This window comes from Otolemur garnettii, unplaced genomic scaffold (genome assembly GCF_000181295.1).
Source record: "Otolemur garnettii isolate 467f Iridium unplaced genomic scaffold, OtoGar3 scaffold00159, whole genome shotgun sequence".
NCBI lineage: Eukaryota > Metazoa > Chordata > Mammalia > Primates > Galagidae > Otolemur > Otolemur garnettii.
Window position 1 is genome coordinate 1,977,161 of NW_003852554.1, and position 18,751 is coordinate 1,995,911.

The 18,751-nt window shown below is 37.0% G+C and overlaps 1 protein-coding gene across 2 annotated transcripts in view; it reads left to right on the plus strand.

Annotated features, from left to right (window-relative positions):
- Positions 1–18,751, plus strand: part of FAF1 (Fas associated factor 1) — a 435,975-nt gene that overhangs the window by 114,929 nt on the left and 302,295 nt on the right. For both annotated transcript variants that reach the window (XM_003799928.3, XM_023519165.1), the window contains exon 3: positions 8,758–8,804. In XM_003799928.3, the coding sequence (XP_003799976.1) occupies positions 8,758–8,804 (47 nt within the window). The remainder of the gene's footprint in view (positions 1–8,757; positions 8,805–18,751) is intronic.

Consider the following 18,751-nt stretch of genomic DNA (forward strand, 5'->3'; position numbering starts at 1 on the left):
CCCCCAATTTCTTGAGATACTTTACTAAGAAGAATATATTCCACCTCCATCCAGGAACATAAAAGATGTAAAGTCTCCATCTTTTTTATGGTTGCATAGTATTCTATGTGTACACATACCACAGTTTATTAGTCCATTCATGGGTGGATGGGCATTTGGGCTGTTTCTGTGTCCCGGCTATTATGAATTGGACTGCAGTAAACATTCTGGTGCAAATGTCTTTGTTGTAAAATAATTTTTGATCATCTGGGTATATACCTAGTAGAGGAATTGCAGAATCGAATGAACAGTAGGTCTACTTTTAGTTTCTTGAGTGTTCTCCAAACTTCTTTCCAAGAAGGTTGTATTAGCTTGCATTCCCACCAGCAGTATAAAAGTGTTCCTTTCTCTCTTCATCCATGCCAACATCTTTAGTTTTGGGATTTTATGAGGTGGGCTAATCTTACTAGAGTTAGATGATTTCTCAAAGTGGTTTTGATTTGCACTTCTCTGATGATTAAGGATGATGAGCATTTTTTCATGTGTTTGTAGGCCATGCACCTGTCTTCATCAGAGAATTTTCTGTTCAGGTCTCTTGCCCACATAGAAATGGGGTTATTTATTTTTTTCTTATTGATTAGGTTGAGTTCTCTGTAGATTCTAGTTATCAGACCCTTGTCGAAAACATAACCTGCAAAAATCTTCTCCCATTCTGAAGGTTGTCTTTACTTACTGTGCTCTTGGCTGTACAAGAGCTTTTTAGTTTGATCAGATCCCAGTAATGTGTTTTTGGTGTTGCTTCAATTGCCCAGGGGGTTCCTCCTCATAAAATATTCTTTCAGGCCGATTTCTTCAAGTGTTTTCCCTGCACTCTCTTCTAGTATTTTTACAGTTTCATTTTTAAGTTTAAATCTTTTATCTAGTGAGAATTGATTTTTGTTAATGGTAAAGGGTGGGAGTCCAGTTTCAGTCTTCTACAGGTTGCCAGCTAGTTCACCCAACACCATTTGTTAAATAGGGAGTCTTTCCCCCACGGAATATTGGTGATAGGCTTGTTGAAGATCAAATGACAATAAGTAGCTGTGTTCATCTCTTGATTCTCTATTCTGTTCCATAAATATACCACTCTGTTTTTTGTGCCAGTATGTTTTGATTACTATAGATTTATAGTATAGCCTGAAGTCTGGTAATGTGATACCTCCTGATTTGTTCTATTTCTGAGTAATGTATTTGCTATTCAAGGTTTGTTCTAATTCCATATAAAACAAAGTACTATTTTTTCAAGTTCTTTAAAGTGTGACAATGGTGCTTTAATAGGGATTGCATTAAATCTGTAGGTTACTTTGGGTAGTATGGAAATTTTAACAATGTTGATTCTTCTCAGCCATGAGCATGGTATGTTTTTCCATTTGTTAACATCCTCAGCTATTTTTTTTCTCAGAGTTTCAGAATTCTCCTTATAGAGATCTTTCACATCCTTTGTTAGGTAAATTCCCAGATACTTCATCTTAAGGAATGGAGTCCTTTGAAAGTGTTTTTGGAGCCTCTGATTGGAGATGCAGGGGAAAGGAACTGCATATGAGATGATTGATTTGAAGGGAGGTTGAGACTCGCTCAAGTCAGTGACCAGGCCTGACTTTACTGATTATCTTATATACTTTCAAACATTCAGTAAGAATTTAACACAGATACAAAGAAGTGAAGTAACATTAGGAAGCTACCATTAAGATTACAATTCAGTGTGAAGGCTGAGGTGAGACTTGTGTCCTAGGATATGCTGTGTTTTGGAGGATGAGCTGTGGCCTGATGAGAAGGAGGTATACACAGTTTTATTAGGGTGAAATGTTCTGTACAAGTCTGTAAAGTCCATTTGTTCTAGGGTCAGGTTTAAATGTAATATTTCTTTGTTTAGTTTGTTCTTGGAAGATTTATCCAAAACTGTCAAAGGGGTGTTAAAATCTCCAACTATTATAGTGTAGGAAGATATCAAGTTTGTTTATATCCATTAGGATCTGCTTTATGAATTGAGGAGCATTCTGGTAGGGTGCATAAATGTTAATTATCAAAATCTCTTCATGTTGGTTGTTTCCCTTGACAAATATGTAGTGACCTTCCTTATCTTTCTTTATCTTTGTTGGTTTAAAGCCAGTTGTATCTGCTACTAAAATTGCAACACTTGCTTTTTTCTGGTTTCATTTGCCTGTATTATACAATTCCATCCCTTTACCCTGAGTCTATTTTTATCCTTTAAGGTAAGGTGAGATTCTTGTATACAGCAGATATCCGATCTGAGTTTATGTATCCAGTCAGCCAGATTGTGCCTCTTTAGAGGACAATTTAAACCATTCACATTAATTGAGACAATTGATAAACCTGATTGTGTTTTGGATGTCGTGATTTTCAGATGTCAAGTGGACATTTTTAATCCTTTCATCACTATGGAAGTTGGGTTTTGTTCAAAAATTTCTGGGTGAAGGTAGAGCATTGCACTGGTAATTGTGGAGGATAGGTCTGAAAATGGCAGATTTCTTCAATATGTCTATGTCATTAAAGTATTTGATTTCTCTATCACAAATGAAACTCAGTGTAGCTGGATACAGGATCCTGGGATGGAAGTTGTTTTGTTTTAGGAAATTGAAGGTTGATGACCATCTTCTTCTGGCTTGAAATGTTTCAGCTGAGAGATCTGCAGTCATTCTGATAATTCTCCCTTTGTAGGTGATGCTTTTCTTATGTCTGACTGCTTTCAAAATTTTCTCCTTTGTCTTAACGTTGGCAAAGTTTATCACAATGTGTCTAGGAGATGCTTTATTTGGATTGAGTCTTGCTGGGGTTCTGAAACCGTCTGCTATCTGAAGTTCTGTATATCTTGCAATGCTTGGTAAATTCTCCTCCAAAATTGCTTGGAGTAGAGCATCTGTATCTTTAGGACCATCCTCTTCTTCAGAATTCCTATAAGATGAATGCTTGATCTTTTGGAGTGATCCCACAATTCTCTCAGGGAATGATCAGTATTTACTCTCTGTTTGTCTGCCTTTTTGAGTGTTTGGGAATGTTCAAAAGCTTTGTCTTCAGTTTCAGAGATCCTTTCTTCATTACTGAGGGTTTCTACTGTATTTTGGAGCTCCTCAACTAACTTTTTCATTTCCTTGAGCTCTGTTGTCTCTTTTCTCATTATGTCCATATCTTTGGTGACTTGGGCTTTAAATTCATTAATTTGTTGAGACAACTTTAGAACTACTCTTTGGAATTCAGTTTCTATCTTTTCTTCCATTCTGTTTATCTTATTTGCAGTCCATATTCTGAATTCGACTTTTGACATTGCCGCCATTTGTCTCTGCATGGCATCTTCAGTTGTATCTTCTTTGTCATTTCTTGGGGGGGGGGAGTTGACCTACTCTGGTTATTCATGTTGCTAGAATTCTTCTGTTTGGTCTGCACCATGTTTATTTTCCACCGTTTGGTTATTAGAACTGGTAGGTTGAGATTGAATTGGGGTTCCCCGGTAGTAGAGATAGCCCCTTACCATAGTGCTAGGCTTTGTAATTGTGGCTTATCTCCTACAGCCTAAGAAAGGCCTCTGTCAGAGTTTTGGCTAGATACTCTGAGGACCTACTTGGTGAGGCAGCACAAGCTAGCTCTGTTTTGATATCAGCCAACCTCTACCCTATCCTAAGAAACCACCATGTTAGGCTTAAATCTCGACTGTGAAGAGATACAAACAGCTGTGGTGCCCAGCCTCTACCCTTCAGTTCTTTTCTGCTACAGAACTTTGAAGATCTACCTCAGAATGTCCCAGACATAGGTTCCAATGAAATTGTCCCAGACAGTACAAACCCTGCTCAACAGAGAGACATTCAAGGGTCTCCAACAGCACATTTAGAGCCAGGGATACACACTCTCTCCAGCCAGACTCAGTCCACAGTGTTGTTCACTTCTCTGCTCACAGGCACTGTTAGAGCCCGGGGTTACCCCCCACTCGCTGGTCTCAGTCCACATCCAACTAGCCTCTGCTTGCCAGACCAGTTGGAGTCGGGACCACGCCCCCACCTGCCAGTCTCAGTCCACTTCCTGGCAAGCTTCTGTTTGTAGGCTCTGTTAGAGTCAGGCACTGCACTCTGCCTGCAGGTCTCAGTCCTTACCTGCTAAGACTCTGCTCACCCGCCCCGCTGGAGACAGGGGACCACGCCCTAGCCCTCAGGTCTTGGTTCACACCCAGTAAGCTACTGCTCCAGGGTTCTGTTTGAATCAGGGGACCTTGCCCTTGGTCTCAGTCCATGCCTACTAAGCGTCTGCTTGCAGGCCCAGCTGGGGCTGGGGACCAGCCCTGTCTACCCAACTCATGGAGTCAGCTCACGGAGCTGTCAACTCAGCTCCATACACACAGAGCAACCACTCTCCCACTGTGGGCGTTGTCAGAGCTGGGGGTTCTGCACCCCATCCCACCAGACACAGCCTGAATTGTGGGTCAACACTACCACTAGTCAGGCATAGTTGTAACCAGAGGATGGCTCCTCCTCCTGCCGAGTGTCCCCTTCTTCCCACACCCTCTTTCTGATTCCGTCCTGATGGTTGGCGGTCCATGATCTATGTCTAGATCTCTCGGGATAAGACCAACACTCTGTGCTCTGGGGAAAGGGTGGACTGGGAGTTTGGACTTGTAGGGGAAAATATCTGTTCAATTTTATGCCTGGGAGGGTAGTGTCTAGGTTCATGAGTGGAACTTCCCTGGAGAAAGACACCTAGAGTTTAGTGCTCTCTCCAGCGAGGTAAAATGAGAGGTCTTTTGTTTCCTGCTCTTTCACAGATAGCCTGCGGCAGGCCTTCTGCTTGGGGGAGGGGTCTCCCATCCTCTAGTCATTAGGCTTCGTAATTTGTTTTCGTAAATGCTCTTCCTTGGAGTTATAGCTTGCTGAACTTCTCTCTTGACTCAGCTCCCCACCTTTGGTTTAATAGAATCTGATTCCATCCAGTTTTTCTCCCTCTACTCAGGAGCCTCTGCGGAGGGTTGCTACCAGTTGGTGGTCTTTCCAGAATTCCTACACTTGGCTATTTTTAGAGATGATGTCTTGCTCTTGCTTAGGCTGGTCACAAACTCTGAGCTCATCTACCAAAGGACAGATATTTTAAATTTTAAACCAATTCATCAATTGTTTTCTTTCATCACTTGCCTATTCAATATTGTGATGATTTTCTACTGTTTTCTTGGTGTCCTTATTTGTAAAACGTGGGTAACACAAGAGTCAGATGAATTAATACATGTAAAATACTTTGAAAATGCCTCACATCTCATAATGTTAGCTGTTGTAACTACAATGCCTTTACTCAGAAGTCATCATCAAATGTTTTAGATGCTGTCTGTACATCCCTGTAGCATTTCCATTCCTCCTCGAATAATGTCTTAGCCATTTTTAAAAGGAATCTTTTGTTTAAAATAAAAAGACCAAAGCCAAGATATATGTTGGAGAAAGGATGTCCTAACTGTCCATTTAGGGGATGATTTATATTAGATGCTGCGGTATATAATCCACCAATTTACCAGTGACTCAGTTTACATTCATATATGATGTTCTAAGGAGATTTATAGGAATTTCTGTTGTTTCCCTCCCCCCAAAAATCTAAAGCTCCCCATGAATGTCATCATTTTGGCTTGTGTTAAGGCACAAGGAGAATGTATATAATGAATATTCTCACTTTCCTATGGCTTTCCCAACTTTGGCCTCTACTGTGTTTATACACACCTTGCATGTCTTAGAATGGATTATGAAAAATGACATTTCTGAGGGTAGTAGTATTGTCAAATTTTGCTAAGGAGAACTTCAAGGCTGGATTCTGATTGAGGTAAATCAGCTAGATTAAAAATATGAATATAATTAGCATGACAACAAGAATAGTAATACCATAATGGAGTTTCAAATGTCTGTAAACTAGGCCAAGGCAAGATGCTTTTTAAAAAATACATTACAGTAAGATATGATCTACTGTAGTCATTTGAGTAAGTCTCAGAAATGGAAATATTGTCTTGATTCTATTCTCTGTTACTTTGACTAAATACTTAGCCTCTCTCATTATTTCCTATTTCTAGATTGAGAGAGATACATAGTAATATCTTTCTAGCAAATAGAATGTTATCAATGGAGTAATTAGTATGTAACAAATGATGTATAGTTTTTGTAACTATTCAGTATCATTATTAGCTTGCAGTACAGATTTTATTGATCTTTTTTCTAAAGATATCCCCTCTGCACTCTTCTGAGCCCTAGATCGGATACCAGGCATCACTGAGTATACCATAGTGCCTAGAATGAATAGGCATTTGGTAAGAGTGTGTTGAACCAAACTTTCAGTTTTACCCATCTCTTAATTCTTCTTTGTTTTTCTTGATAATGAATTTTATATACACTCAAGAAATCACTATTTTAAAAAAAGGAAGCAAACAAAAATTGATTACAGCTATTCTTATAGTTCCTGTCTTTATACTTTTCACACTAAATGTTCAAGAGTTATTTATAGTTACTATGCCATTTTTTAAACCTTTTATAATTTAGTTTTTATTAAACTGTTTTTAAATGTTAAAAATAACCTCAGGCCTCACATTTTCCAATTTTTGTCTGATCTCTCATTATAATGCATTCCTGGTCTTCTTCCTCTTATCTGACCATTACATTTTAATTTTTTAAAATGAATTCCTTAGTACTTTATTTTTGTCTCTGTTCTTTTCACCAAAGAAGACAGCTTATAGGCGAAGGGAATTAAAATATTTCTGGCACTCCATTTATTTGCTTTAAAACAGATTTTGCTAGCTCTGATTTTTTAAAATTACCTTTTGGACATCTCCATTTTGGTATTACCTGAACTTGTCACAGTAAAATTAATTGCTGAATATATTTTACCCCTATTAGAAGGCAGTATGTGTCTCCATTACTTAGCACAGTGTTTGGTATATAGTTGCCAATTAATCCACATTTAGCACAAGAACAAAAGATGTCCTAGTGCTCACCTCAACGTTAACATGTTAAAATTGAACTAATCTGGAGTTTTACATTTGCTTCGATATATATGCCCATTGTTTGACATACAAATCAAATGCCATCTCTTTTCAAAAATCTTTGTATGTCTTCGTAGCAAATTATACTTTTATTGTGCCTTCGTTCTGGATTACATTTCACTTATTTATGTATAATGTTTATTATGTACATGAAATTGAGGTCAGGGACTAACTTTCTACTCATAAATAAATATACTGTGTAAAATCTTGGAAGGGGAAAATGTTGAAAAGTCTAAGTAGGATTTAGCCAGATGAAGAATAGGAAGTGTAATTCCAAATGAAGAGAGTATCTTCTAAAACCTGAAGAAACAGAAAAATTTGTTGCCTTTGAGAAATAAAAAGGCAGGCCTGTTGTGGCTGAGGATGTAATGTTAGCTCATTATACAGATGAGTAAGTAGACTGAGCCTCGAGGAGGTTCAGTGAATGTACTGAGGTCACACATTAATAAATGGGAGAGCCTGGATTAAAATTTAGGACTTTGTGAATGCATAATGGAGTGATTACTGTCAACTTGAAGGGAATAATTGACCTAATACAAGTCAGAGATGCTTCCATTACATTTGTGGTGTTGAAAGCTGATTTTAGTCTTTGCTTTACTGGGAGAATTTATAAGGTTCCAGATTGGTCAGGGTTCTGTGGTCTCTACTGTCTGTTTTAATTTGTGTATTTCCCCCTCACCCCCTTTTTTGACCATGTAATATGACAGCTCTCAAAATTCATAGCAAGCATCCTATACTCTGCTTTGTTTATTTCTCTTCAACAGTACAACAGAAAACTGACCCACCTCTGGTAAATATTTAAGCTAATGTTTCACAAAATACACAGACTCCTTTTGGCAGTTGATTTTTAGGCAGCTGATGAAAAAGTGAAGTGTTGGATGTTTTTTGTTTTGTGTTTTTTTTTCATTTTGACATAGATAGGGAAAGGTAGGGAAGGAGAAGTTATTATGGTGAAAAGGCAGAAAGGTTAGGGATTTTTGCTGTTTTTAGTTTTTTTTTTCCTGCAGAGAATATGCTCTATCATCCTGCAGTGAGCTGCCTGTGGTTCAGGATTTGACAGTCTACCTGCTTAGAAGCCCCCCAAAACATCCATGTCATGTCATACTTGTGCTATGTTCTGACTAATCAGTAACTTGTTAGCTTAGATACTAATTTCAGAAATGTTTTATATAAGGAAACTTCTCTGGTACTGCCTGCTATTGTCAGCTGATACAGTCATGGTGTTAAGATTTATCGAAGAGCTTTTGCCTCCACATTCTATCCTTCCCACTGTTCTTTTCATTAAGAATAATGATTATGACATGAAGGAATGAATATGATTCTTGAGCTAATTTTTGTATTCTCATAGAGTTTTTCATTTGTAATTCTATCTTTTGCTTTTCTCATTCTGGGGAATGAAATAGTGTTCATAAGAGACACTACTGGCTTTTCTTGTTCTGACATCCTTAAACATTGGATATCTGGGTGTTTTGCTTCAGTGAGGGCTGTGGAATTAAGCTCAAGTTTTGGGGACATTATATACCAAATGCAAGTTTTTTAATTTTCTAAAATATGATTTTATTATTGACAAGTAGAGGAATATTAGAGATTATTTTACATCATTAGAAAAACATTTAGTATTTTGTTTAAGTAAATATTTCAAAATGTTCCTATTTCTCTTTACAGTATTTCCCACTCCCCTTGGACATTGATCTGCTTCTTTAAATGGCTTCTTTGTTTCTTGTTTGCAGGCAGCTATCAATGGTGTAATACCCCAAGAAAATGGCATTCTACAAAGGTATGTTATACAGTGCTTACTGGTAAGATGACAGTTTAGCAGAGCAAAAATGAGAACGCTGTTAATTATTTTTTGTTTTACTTTTTAATAGAGCATTTGATTTTTTGGTACATAAGTTCATTAACTTATGTTAGTAAGTTAGTAAGTTAGTAAGAACAAAGTAGTCTTTGTTCTTTCAGACATTTAAGTTATATTAATTCCCCTAACATTTCTTTTAACCGCAGACTAGGTTATACTATCTTTTAAGGTGGTTTTGTTCTTACTTTTAAGAAAACTTTTCAAGGTTGTCTTCTGATTCATAAGATGGAAGGAACTGAATTCTTTAAACCATTGGCACCAAGAAAATGAGATGTGACTCAGTAGCCCCAGGGTGTGGTTTATCTATCCAGGCTTTATCTCTAAGCTTACTAAAATCTTTTTTTATGTTGTTTTTGTTTCTAAATCAAGTATATAATTTGCAACAATTTGATTAAGTCTTTAATAATGAAACTTGCCAGAGCACTGAACTACTTTACTTTACCTGGGAAAGCCAGTGTTAACAAGTGGAATGGTTTTAGTGGTTTTGTGTCATTGCCAGAGGTAAAATTGGGAGATGAGGCCAAAAGAATTATAATAGTTACAACATAATTCCTTAAGTTAAAAATAAATTCATAACTTTTCTCTCCTGAAAATTAGAAACTACGGTTCTGGATTAAAAGAGCACACTGTAAAGTCATAGGAGGTAAAAACATTCTCCTTTCCAAGTGTATCTTAATCACTTGAGTTTTTTTCCACCTCTTTCCTCTCAGTTCAAACTTTGGCTTGAATTTTGGTGGGTGAGATTTCTAAGTCACTGAAGCATGATCTCGAAAGTACAGATGAGGCAAACAGAAATAGCAGACTAGGAATGAGGCTGTTTTGGAGAAGAAGAAAAGTACTCTTGCAAAAACATCAAAAAATTTACCATGGGCTGCAAAATGTTCTATACTTTATTGGAAACTGTATACTTAGCATGGAAACAAAAATTCTCTTCAGTATCCTTATCCTTAACGATTAGTGATTTTTTAGGTAAAAGTAGACTTAGTATCCCACTCTTTCTTCTTTTAACTATCACAGAGAGTTTTATCCAGAATAAAAATGGCTGATTTCCAGAGTCTCTATCAATTTATTTTGTTTTTTCCCTTTTCTTTTGTTCAAAAACATTTGATTAGATTGAAATCCTCATCTAGATCATAGGAACTTCCTTCATGATCACTTTTTCTTTCCTGATGTAAAAAGTTTTAAACTCTAAAATACCATTCCAGTTTTATTTTTGAGTTAATATTATTGTTCTTTAAAGAACATTGCCATGTTCTTTATACTACCCTGTCTTCTTCAAGATCAGTAAGGCAAGCGTGTCATAACTTGTTTTCAGATTTCCCTTTGAGTAAAAGGTTTAAATTATAAATTGATAATGTAATAATCAATATTATTACATTATGTGGTAATAATAATAATATATGGCACCATTATTTTGTGCCAAAGTTTTTTCAGTGCAGATTCAGCTTCCAGATTCAGAATACATATTTGCATCTATCTTCCAATTAATATGATTTCCTATGGGTAAACTGTACAAATTCCCTCCCTCCTGTACACATTTCTCCTTTCCTGTTACAGATGATTCCTTTAGCCTGATATATTTTATAACTAGTGTAATTTCTCATAAAATCACTAGAATAGTTGAGGTTTAGTTTTGATCATAGTGAGGTTTTATTGGTTTTGTTTGCTTGTTTTAAAGGAATGATTTATGTTTACATATGAAACTCACATGTATCTAGTAATATTCTTCAACTATTTCTTTCCTAACTTTGTTCTTTAGCCTTGAAATCAATGTGGATTTGACATAACTGAGAATTCCTCTTGTGTGTCTACCAACCAGAGGAACATGAAAGAATGAAAGAGGGCTCTTTGTACTCTCTGGTAGGCTTAATACTGAAAGCAAAAGACACAATGCTAAGAATGGTACATACCAAGAGCTAAAAGGATTTTTGTTTTGTATGCTTTTTTTATAATAAAGGTGAATATAATCTGTGTTTACAAATGACTCTTAATTTTTCAGTTCATACCTTGACAAAAGAGGTATCAAAAACTATAGTTTTAAAAAATTACTGTATTCTGCTATATTGTCACAGGATTTTAAACTTTTTGGTAGGAAATGATTAAATACCCACGACACTGGCAGATGTGTTGATACTTAATTCCTTTGACCAGAGATTATAAAAAAAAATTGTACTAATTATATACAATATAAAGGAGGTTTTTCTTTAATGTAAATTATTTTTGGAGGAAGAAGAACAAATATTCTTGTGGTGTATAGCTTTTCTTAAAATCAGATTTTTGTGTGAATCCAAAAGAGGGACTATGCTTTTTAATATAAAGTCCAAAGGAAAGAAGCTAACATCTTTTGAATGCTTAAGACACTGTGCAAGGTGATTGACATATTTTTTCCTCTATTAACACTCATTACAACTCATGAGAAGTAAATGTTCATATTTCATGTTTGAAGAAACTCAAGATTAGAGAGTTTACATAGACTTGCCTAAGGTCACAAATGTTATAGTAGGTTGTTTCATTTGTGAAGCCATGTTCTTTATACTACCCTAACTTCTTCAAGATCAGTAAGGCAAGCGTATCGTAACTTTTGTTTACAGATTTTCCTTTGAGTAAAAGGTTTAAATTACAAATTGATAATGTAATTTCACTCACTAAATGAGTGGCATTTATTAATTCATATTTATTTTGAGACCCATACAGGTGTCTGGTGTGCACATTTGTGCATTGTTTAGTCCATTGAGAACATCTAGAGAAGAAAAACATTTATTTTCAAGCCATGAACATTATCATTTTAGAATGTATAAATGCCCAAGTTTTCTGATTTACAGAATACCCCTTTTAAAAAATGAAGTAATTCCCATTTAAAAAATCTGATTTGATTCACAAGTTTATCTGTAAAATAATTTTATTTTTTTTTTTTGAAAGGAGCACACAATGATTTTGCCATGGGGTAGACTTGAAAAAACCAATATAAGGCCAAGTATGGTGGCTCACTCCTGTAATCCTAGACTCAGGGAGGCTGAGGCAGGTGGATTGCTTGAACTCATTTCAGGTCCAGCCTGAGCAAGAGTGAGACCTCATCTCTACCAAAAATGGAAAAAAATAGCAGTTGTTGTGGCTCATGCCTGTAGTTCCAACTGTTCTGGAGGCCAAGGCAAGAGGATTGCTCAAGCCCAAGAGTTTGAGGTTGCTTCGCACTATGATGCTACGGCACTCTACCAAGGGTGACTCTGTCTCCATAAATAAATAAATGAAAGAAAGAGAGAGAAAAATGATAAACAAGAGCAGAATTCCTGTTCACTTTTCTTTTTTTTTTTAAGACAGAGTATTATTCTGTTGCCCAGACTAAAGTATAGGTGGCATAAAACTAGCTCACAGCAACCTCAAATTCCTAGGTAGGTTAACGTGATCCTCCTGCCTCAGCTTCCCAAGCAGCTGAGACTATAGCGCCCACCACAACATGCGGTTAATTTTTCTTTTCTTTCTCTTTTTTTTAATAAGTAGAGATAGGGTCTTGCTCTTGCTTAGGCTGATCTCAAACTCCTGAGCTCAAGCGATCCTCCCACCTCAGCATCTCAGACTGCTAGGATTATAGGCATGAGCCGCCGTACCCGGCTACCACTTGCTTTTTATTCATTGCCTTCTAAGGAACCTGAGTGGTTTGTAGAGGGAAGTTGAATATGGGTAAAAACCCTCCTTCAGTTGAGGTTTTACATCTCAAATAGATGTCCCCATAGAGATTCCCTTACCAATCAGTGTCTTTTCACTTTTAAAGAAATGAGGACTCACTGTGTTATCCAGGCTAGACTCAAACTCCTGGGCTCAAGCAATCCTTTTGCCTCATCCTCCCGAGTAACTAGGACTATAAGCATGTGCTTCCTTACCTAGCTTCCATTCCAGGTTTTTTTTTTTTTTTTTTAATAATCAGTCAAAATAGAAAAGAATAGTGAAGTTATAATATGGTAGTTTTCATATATGGAAAATTTGAAATATATATTATTTTTTAAGTAACAATTTTGGATGCTTTACATTCTTTTGATGTCATTGAATATTAGTGAAAACTGATGGGATCATTCATTAACTGGTAGAATCTCTTCCTTTTTCTCATTTACTAGAAAAAACTCTTCATTCAAAATTTAAATTTATTATTTTTGATCTCAAAATAGAATTTTTTAACTACTAAGAAAATTCCCAAGGGATAACCTTGAAAATGGTCTGCTCTGATAAAAAAAAAGTTATACTATTTCTTAGTGCTTGATAAGGGAAAAGAAATCATCTTAGAGATTTCAAAAGAGGAGATTTCATATAGGAGATCAGTTCCACAGATGTGGTAAAGGTTAAAAGGTCTTAAAGGGAGTATTGAATTAATCTAGATATAATGACTATAGGAAGCATCTCTACCATCAGGTGCAGATGGGGGTGGTTCCTTCTAGTTGGTGAGGAAAGGAGCCCAGGGTGAGAACAGACTCAGTTTCCCTTGAGAAGAGTAGGCAGAGTGTTGGGGCTTCGGTGTCTGTGTGGGGTTGTCAGATGCCTACTCCAGGTCAAGAAGGAATGGCTAGAGCAGTCCTACTAGGGAGACACCCCCCACACACACACCGTTGAGTTGACTTCCAGAGGGCACAAAGGAAAGTGCTGGAGGAACAAAGGGAAGAGGTTGGACAAGGTTGAGGTGAACAGAACTTTGAAGCACAGTGGAAGGACCCTAGGAAGTTGGCTTCAGATGTATGAGAAGGAAATCCTACTTACCCAGAATTGGTAGCTATGACAAGATGAAAAGAGGCTTGTGCAAAAGGTGCTGAAAAAAACTAGAAGCTAATACTAGTGGCTGTTGCTAAAACAAAGGGGATGCCACTATCAGGGTGATGTGTCACTGTTAGGGTGATGTTGGTGGGATCAGTGTGCACACTGCAACAAGAAAGTTGAAGGTAAGTGTGTATATGTATATGTTTGTGTGTGCTACTAAGGTCCTTCTTTCTGTTAGTGTTCATAAGGCCATAGTTGATACTTTAAATTTTTCCTACTGCTATTTATTCTATGTTCCTTCTTCAGCCAGCAACTCAAGTGGTTAGTGTTCTTCGCTTAGTGAGGCACCTCAAACCTTCATTCCTGAAGAGTCAGAATGCTCATGGCCCTTATCTTTTTTATTGTAATTTTTCATTATCTCTTATTGGGCATGTCCCAGAATATCCTTAAGGCTCCAGTTTTAGTTCATTGTGCAGCCAACTCCATGCTTACTTTTTGTTGTTGTTGTTAAAGTAACTAGCATTGTTCATTCCAGCCATTATCCCTCTTGCTAGTAGATTCAGTGCCACAAGGAGTACAGAGTGGTTGAGTGACATTCCCAAGTTCCATTTCAGTGGAAGTTTTGTGGGAACATTATATCTCTGGGTACTATGATCTCTGAACCAGCACAGCCCAAAGTTGCAGGAAATTATTAGACGTAGTAAGAGGAACCACCACTTAACCTCAGACATGCTTTCTGATAGTATGAGAAATAGCATGATGTTTTGGTCACTGATATAAAGCGTATGCCACGTGCTTTATGGTCAGGCCCTAAATTTTGAGGTTACCTCAGTCTGTGTCATACCTGAGTCTTTAGTAAGCTATTTCATTGTTCTGTCAAGCTAGCCCCTCCAAGGTAACGGTGTTCATGAATCTTGGTAATGGTGCCATTAATGAGACCTGTACATTTGCTGTGAAATCAGTTCCTTAGAACTGATTTTTGTGGGGATTCATAGATCAATATGGTATTCCCTAAATACATGAATGTAGTGCTGACTTTAAAGAAGTCAGTTTCATTCCAGAAAAGTGGCTTTTTCAGTGAAGATAGATCACTGCTCCTTCCATAATGGAAACAGTCTATTAATAGGTCACTAGACAATAATATGATACTAGAGACTCAGTATTAGTCCCTGTTGTTTGCAGTTTAGGCACTCCGTAGTTCACTAGCTAGATTCAGCCTTGATAAGGGGAAGTCCATGTTGTATGCTCATGCCTAACCTCTGTCTCTATAGGCATGGCCATATTATATATTAATGCACTGAGCACATCCAATAGCAAGAGAAAAAAAGCTGATGAATAACGTCATCTTGTCCACGCTACTGAGAGCCTTTTTCTTTTTAGTGGTTAGCCTGTGGGAGCACATACTTGGAAAACAAATACATTTGTATTCTGTTTCAGTCCTAAAAGATCCATTTCTATATTTCTAGACTTCTTGCCACTCACTTTTCCAATTTTATTCATTCCAAGTTCTGTTCAGCTGGCTAACCCATTATCTGTGCCTGTGATTCAATGTAGATTTATACGCTGGCTATCTTTCTGTCCAAATGAAGTCGTTAACCTGTGGTCCAACCCTAAGTTCTTCCCACTGGGGTGCTTTTCTTTCACTGTTGTCTTTCAAAGATACCTTGGATTGAGGTCATAATTCAGCAGTCAAGTTTCGGTTGCTGCCACTATATTATACATAATCACTTTTTTTTTCTCAATCCAGTATCTTTCTTCTTTAGTTAACTTAATTATTTCTTATTTATTGATGAGAAGTACAAGGTATAGCTTTTGATCATTCGACTCAGAAACTTTACCAAGGTGGCAGGCCCCTGCCTTTTGTGGTCTTCTCTAATCTCTAGCATGCATATGTCTTACCAAAGCATCCTGCAGGGTACATCCTTATCTAAAATTCTTGGGATCAGAAGTGTTTAAGATTTTGGTATTTTTTTTTGTTTGTTTGTTTGAAGAGATAAAGTCTCTTTCTGTTACTCAGGCTGGAGTGCGGTGGCATGGTCATAGCTCTCTATAACGTCAAATTCCCAGGCTCAAATAATCCTCCCTCTTCAGCTTCCCAAGTAACTGGGGCTACAGGTGTTTGCCACCATTATGCAGTTTATTTCTAAAAAAATTTTTTTCTTTTATATAGATGGGATCTCACTATGTTGCTTAGGCTGGTCTCAATCTCCTAGCCTCAAGCTAGCCACCTCCTTGGCGTCCTAAAGTGCTGAGATTATAGGTGTGAACCACTGTGCCTGGCCACAGATTGCAGATTTTTTTGCATTTCGTGGTATTTGCATTATACTTAATGCATCAGTGTGCCTAATTTGAAAATCTGAAATCCAAAATGTTTCAGTGAACTCTTTGAGTGTTATGTCAGTACCCACAAAGTTTCAGATTTTGGAGCTTTTTGAATTGGAAATATTCAACCTGTACTTACTACTTCTGTTCTGACCAGTCTGCATTGTTTTTATTTAATGTTCTGTGGAATGTTTGGTGATAAAGGTCTCTCCAGACTTGATAATTATGACCAAGAGCAGGAGAGTTGACAATAATCTTTAGGAAAAGTGTGTGTGCTGTATTGCAGTGTTTTTTTAACTTTTCTTATCTCACGGCATACTTGAACCTGTAGTTAAACTTCTGCAGCACACTTAAATATTGCTGATAAAAAAAGTAAAACAAAAGAATATACTTACCATGTTTTGAATTTCTTTTGAAAATAATTTAATTGATGATCTTTAAAAAATTTCCCACCATATCTAAAATCCTCTCACAGCATACCAGTGTGCCATGGTACACCAATTGAAAATGCACTGCTATATTGTGTATTCTGCCGGGTGAAACCAAAATGCTTGTCATGGCACTTACAAATTAGTATAGAGAATAAAAAGTATATGCAAGATTGTTTGCTTCCTGTTATTCCTTCCTATTTTATGTCCCTAACTCCATGGATCAGGGAATCAGTAAGGGCTGGCTGTTAGTTACTGAGTGTGTCTTTTTGTTACTCATTTGGGGGCTAGAGAAGTCACTGCAGGGTAGGTTGACAGATATCTTCCATCTGTAAAATCCCAAGGAATTATCATTTTCAAGTTAGCATCTGGTAATACCCTAACCCCCTAAAAATTCTGATACTTTCCTTTTATCGGCACAGATACCTTAGTAAATGGTTTGTAGTGTTTGTGCATTTACTGTGTGGCTCAAGACAACTCTTACTCTTCCAAAGTGCAGCAGCAAAGAAAAAAAGTTGGACACCCCTACTGAGTACAGGTCTTTTAGTGGAAATCTTGGGGAAATTTTACAATATACTGAGGCTCTGTTGACTTACCTTTTGGGGAACCAGGACTTCCATTTAATACAGGGGCTTCATGTCTGTGAACCAACTTTTGTTTAGAAACTAGATCTTTCTGTGGTGGTTACTGAAGTTAGGGTTTAGACCACCAAGTCTAGGGTTTCTACTGTTTACAGGTAAAGTAATGTTTGGCATTTAGTTTTCTTTCTTAGGAATATCATGCTCAGTTAAACACTACTGAATGTCTATGTAGGTCAAAACCATATGATTGCCACTTTTTGTTCTTGCTGTTCATTAATGTAATAGTTCCTGCCTTTCCTTATCATTAGAGTTTGCCATTTGACCCCTGCCACTCTGGAATTGCATTAGACCATTAGAAAGTCTTTCTCAGTGGTATCATCTCCTCATGTTATTCCCAGCCACTACAGAGTATTTCAAGAATACAGAGTTCTTTACTGATGCATTTTTCAATGCTTTCATATAATATCCTCCAGCATTTCATGGATGATGCATAGAGGGTATGTGTATATTCAGGTTATACAGTAGAACCTCTAAGTTGACTGCATAAGGGACGGTAACAAACTGGTTAACATAAGGAAGTGGTCAACGTAACAAACCTGGCCCACTATACCAATACACTTATGTGTATGTCTGGTCTATGAAAATTAGGTCAACCTAAGAAGATGTTCAATGCAGGAGGTTCTGCTGTGTGTGGTTCATCCACTCCAGCATTCCTATTTCTTTAAGCATCTGGATTTGTTCTACATTCTGCTAAGAGGTTTGGGCATCTCATCCTTGTGAAATGTAGACTCTCAAATTTTGAGACATTGCATTCAACCAGCAAGCAAACTTAGAGGTATTTATAGCTGCTTAAGCCAACATATTATATCTGGCTCTATCCAAACTCTTTTGGTCAAACACACTTCAAATTCATTTCTTACCTATTTCTCAGATTTTTGCTAATGAAATTTATCAAAATGTTACAATTATTGGAAATAATCTCTTCTTGGTGAAGGTATTATAGCTTTTCTTTTAGAGTATGCCTAAATCTATATTTAGAGGCAATAAGGAGTAGTGAGGGATAGTTAAGAATAGGCATACTGGGCAGTGCCTGTGGCTTAAAGGAGTAGGGTGCCAGCTCCATATGCCAGAGGTGGCAGGTTCAAACCCAGCCCTGGCCAAAAACTGCAAAAAAAAAAAAAAAAGCCATATTCTTTCAAGGTAACTGTTTTGAGTAAGCGTATTAACAGGGCTTTCAAGAAAGTCTAGCCGCCTCAATCATAAGAGGAGGATCTGTTTCTGCTTATAAAAGACCTCAGAGAAACTGGCAAGGGGTGATTCAAGATTGTCCTTCATGTGAGTCTTTGCACGTATCCCTATTCCACATCTTAGAGTATTGTTCCTTCCAAAATAGTATCTTAATTTTTTCATAAGAGACTTAGAAAGTATGTTTATTCAACTTTCATTGTAGTCTACAAACTGCCAAATTAAATTTTGGAACTAATTCTTGACAGAGTCATACTTGTGGTTAAAAGAAAGAAGAAATTCTTTTAAAGGGGCCATTTTCAAAACTTGGTAGCTATCTTAGCATGACTTTGAGCACAAAGTTAAAAACTTTGAGCACAAAGTTAAAAATAGAATATATACTATTTTTCTAGCCTCCTAGTCAGAAGTAGCCATCCTTGAGTCCTTGTTGTCATTATTACCACCGTTATAGTTATATTATAATAATTTGGTCCCATAGGCACTTGTTTCAATAGGCATGTCATCATAATAAGCTACAAGTGAGATATATATATATATATACACACACACACAC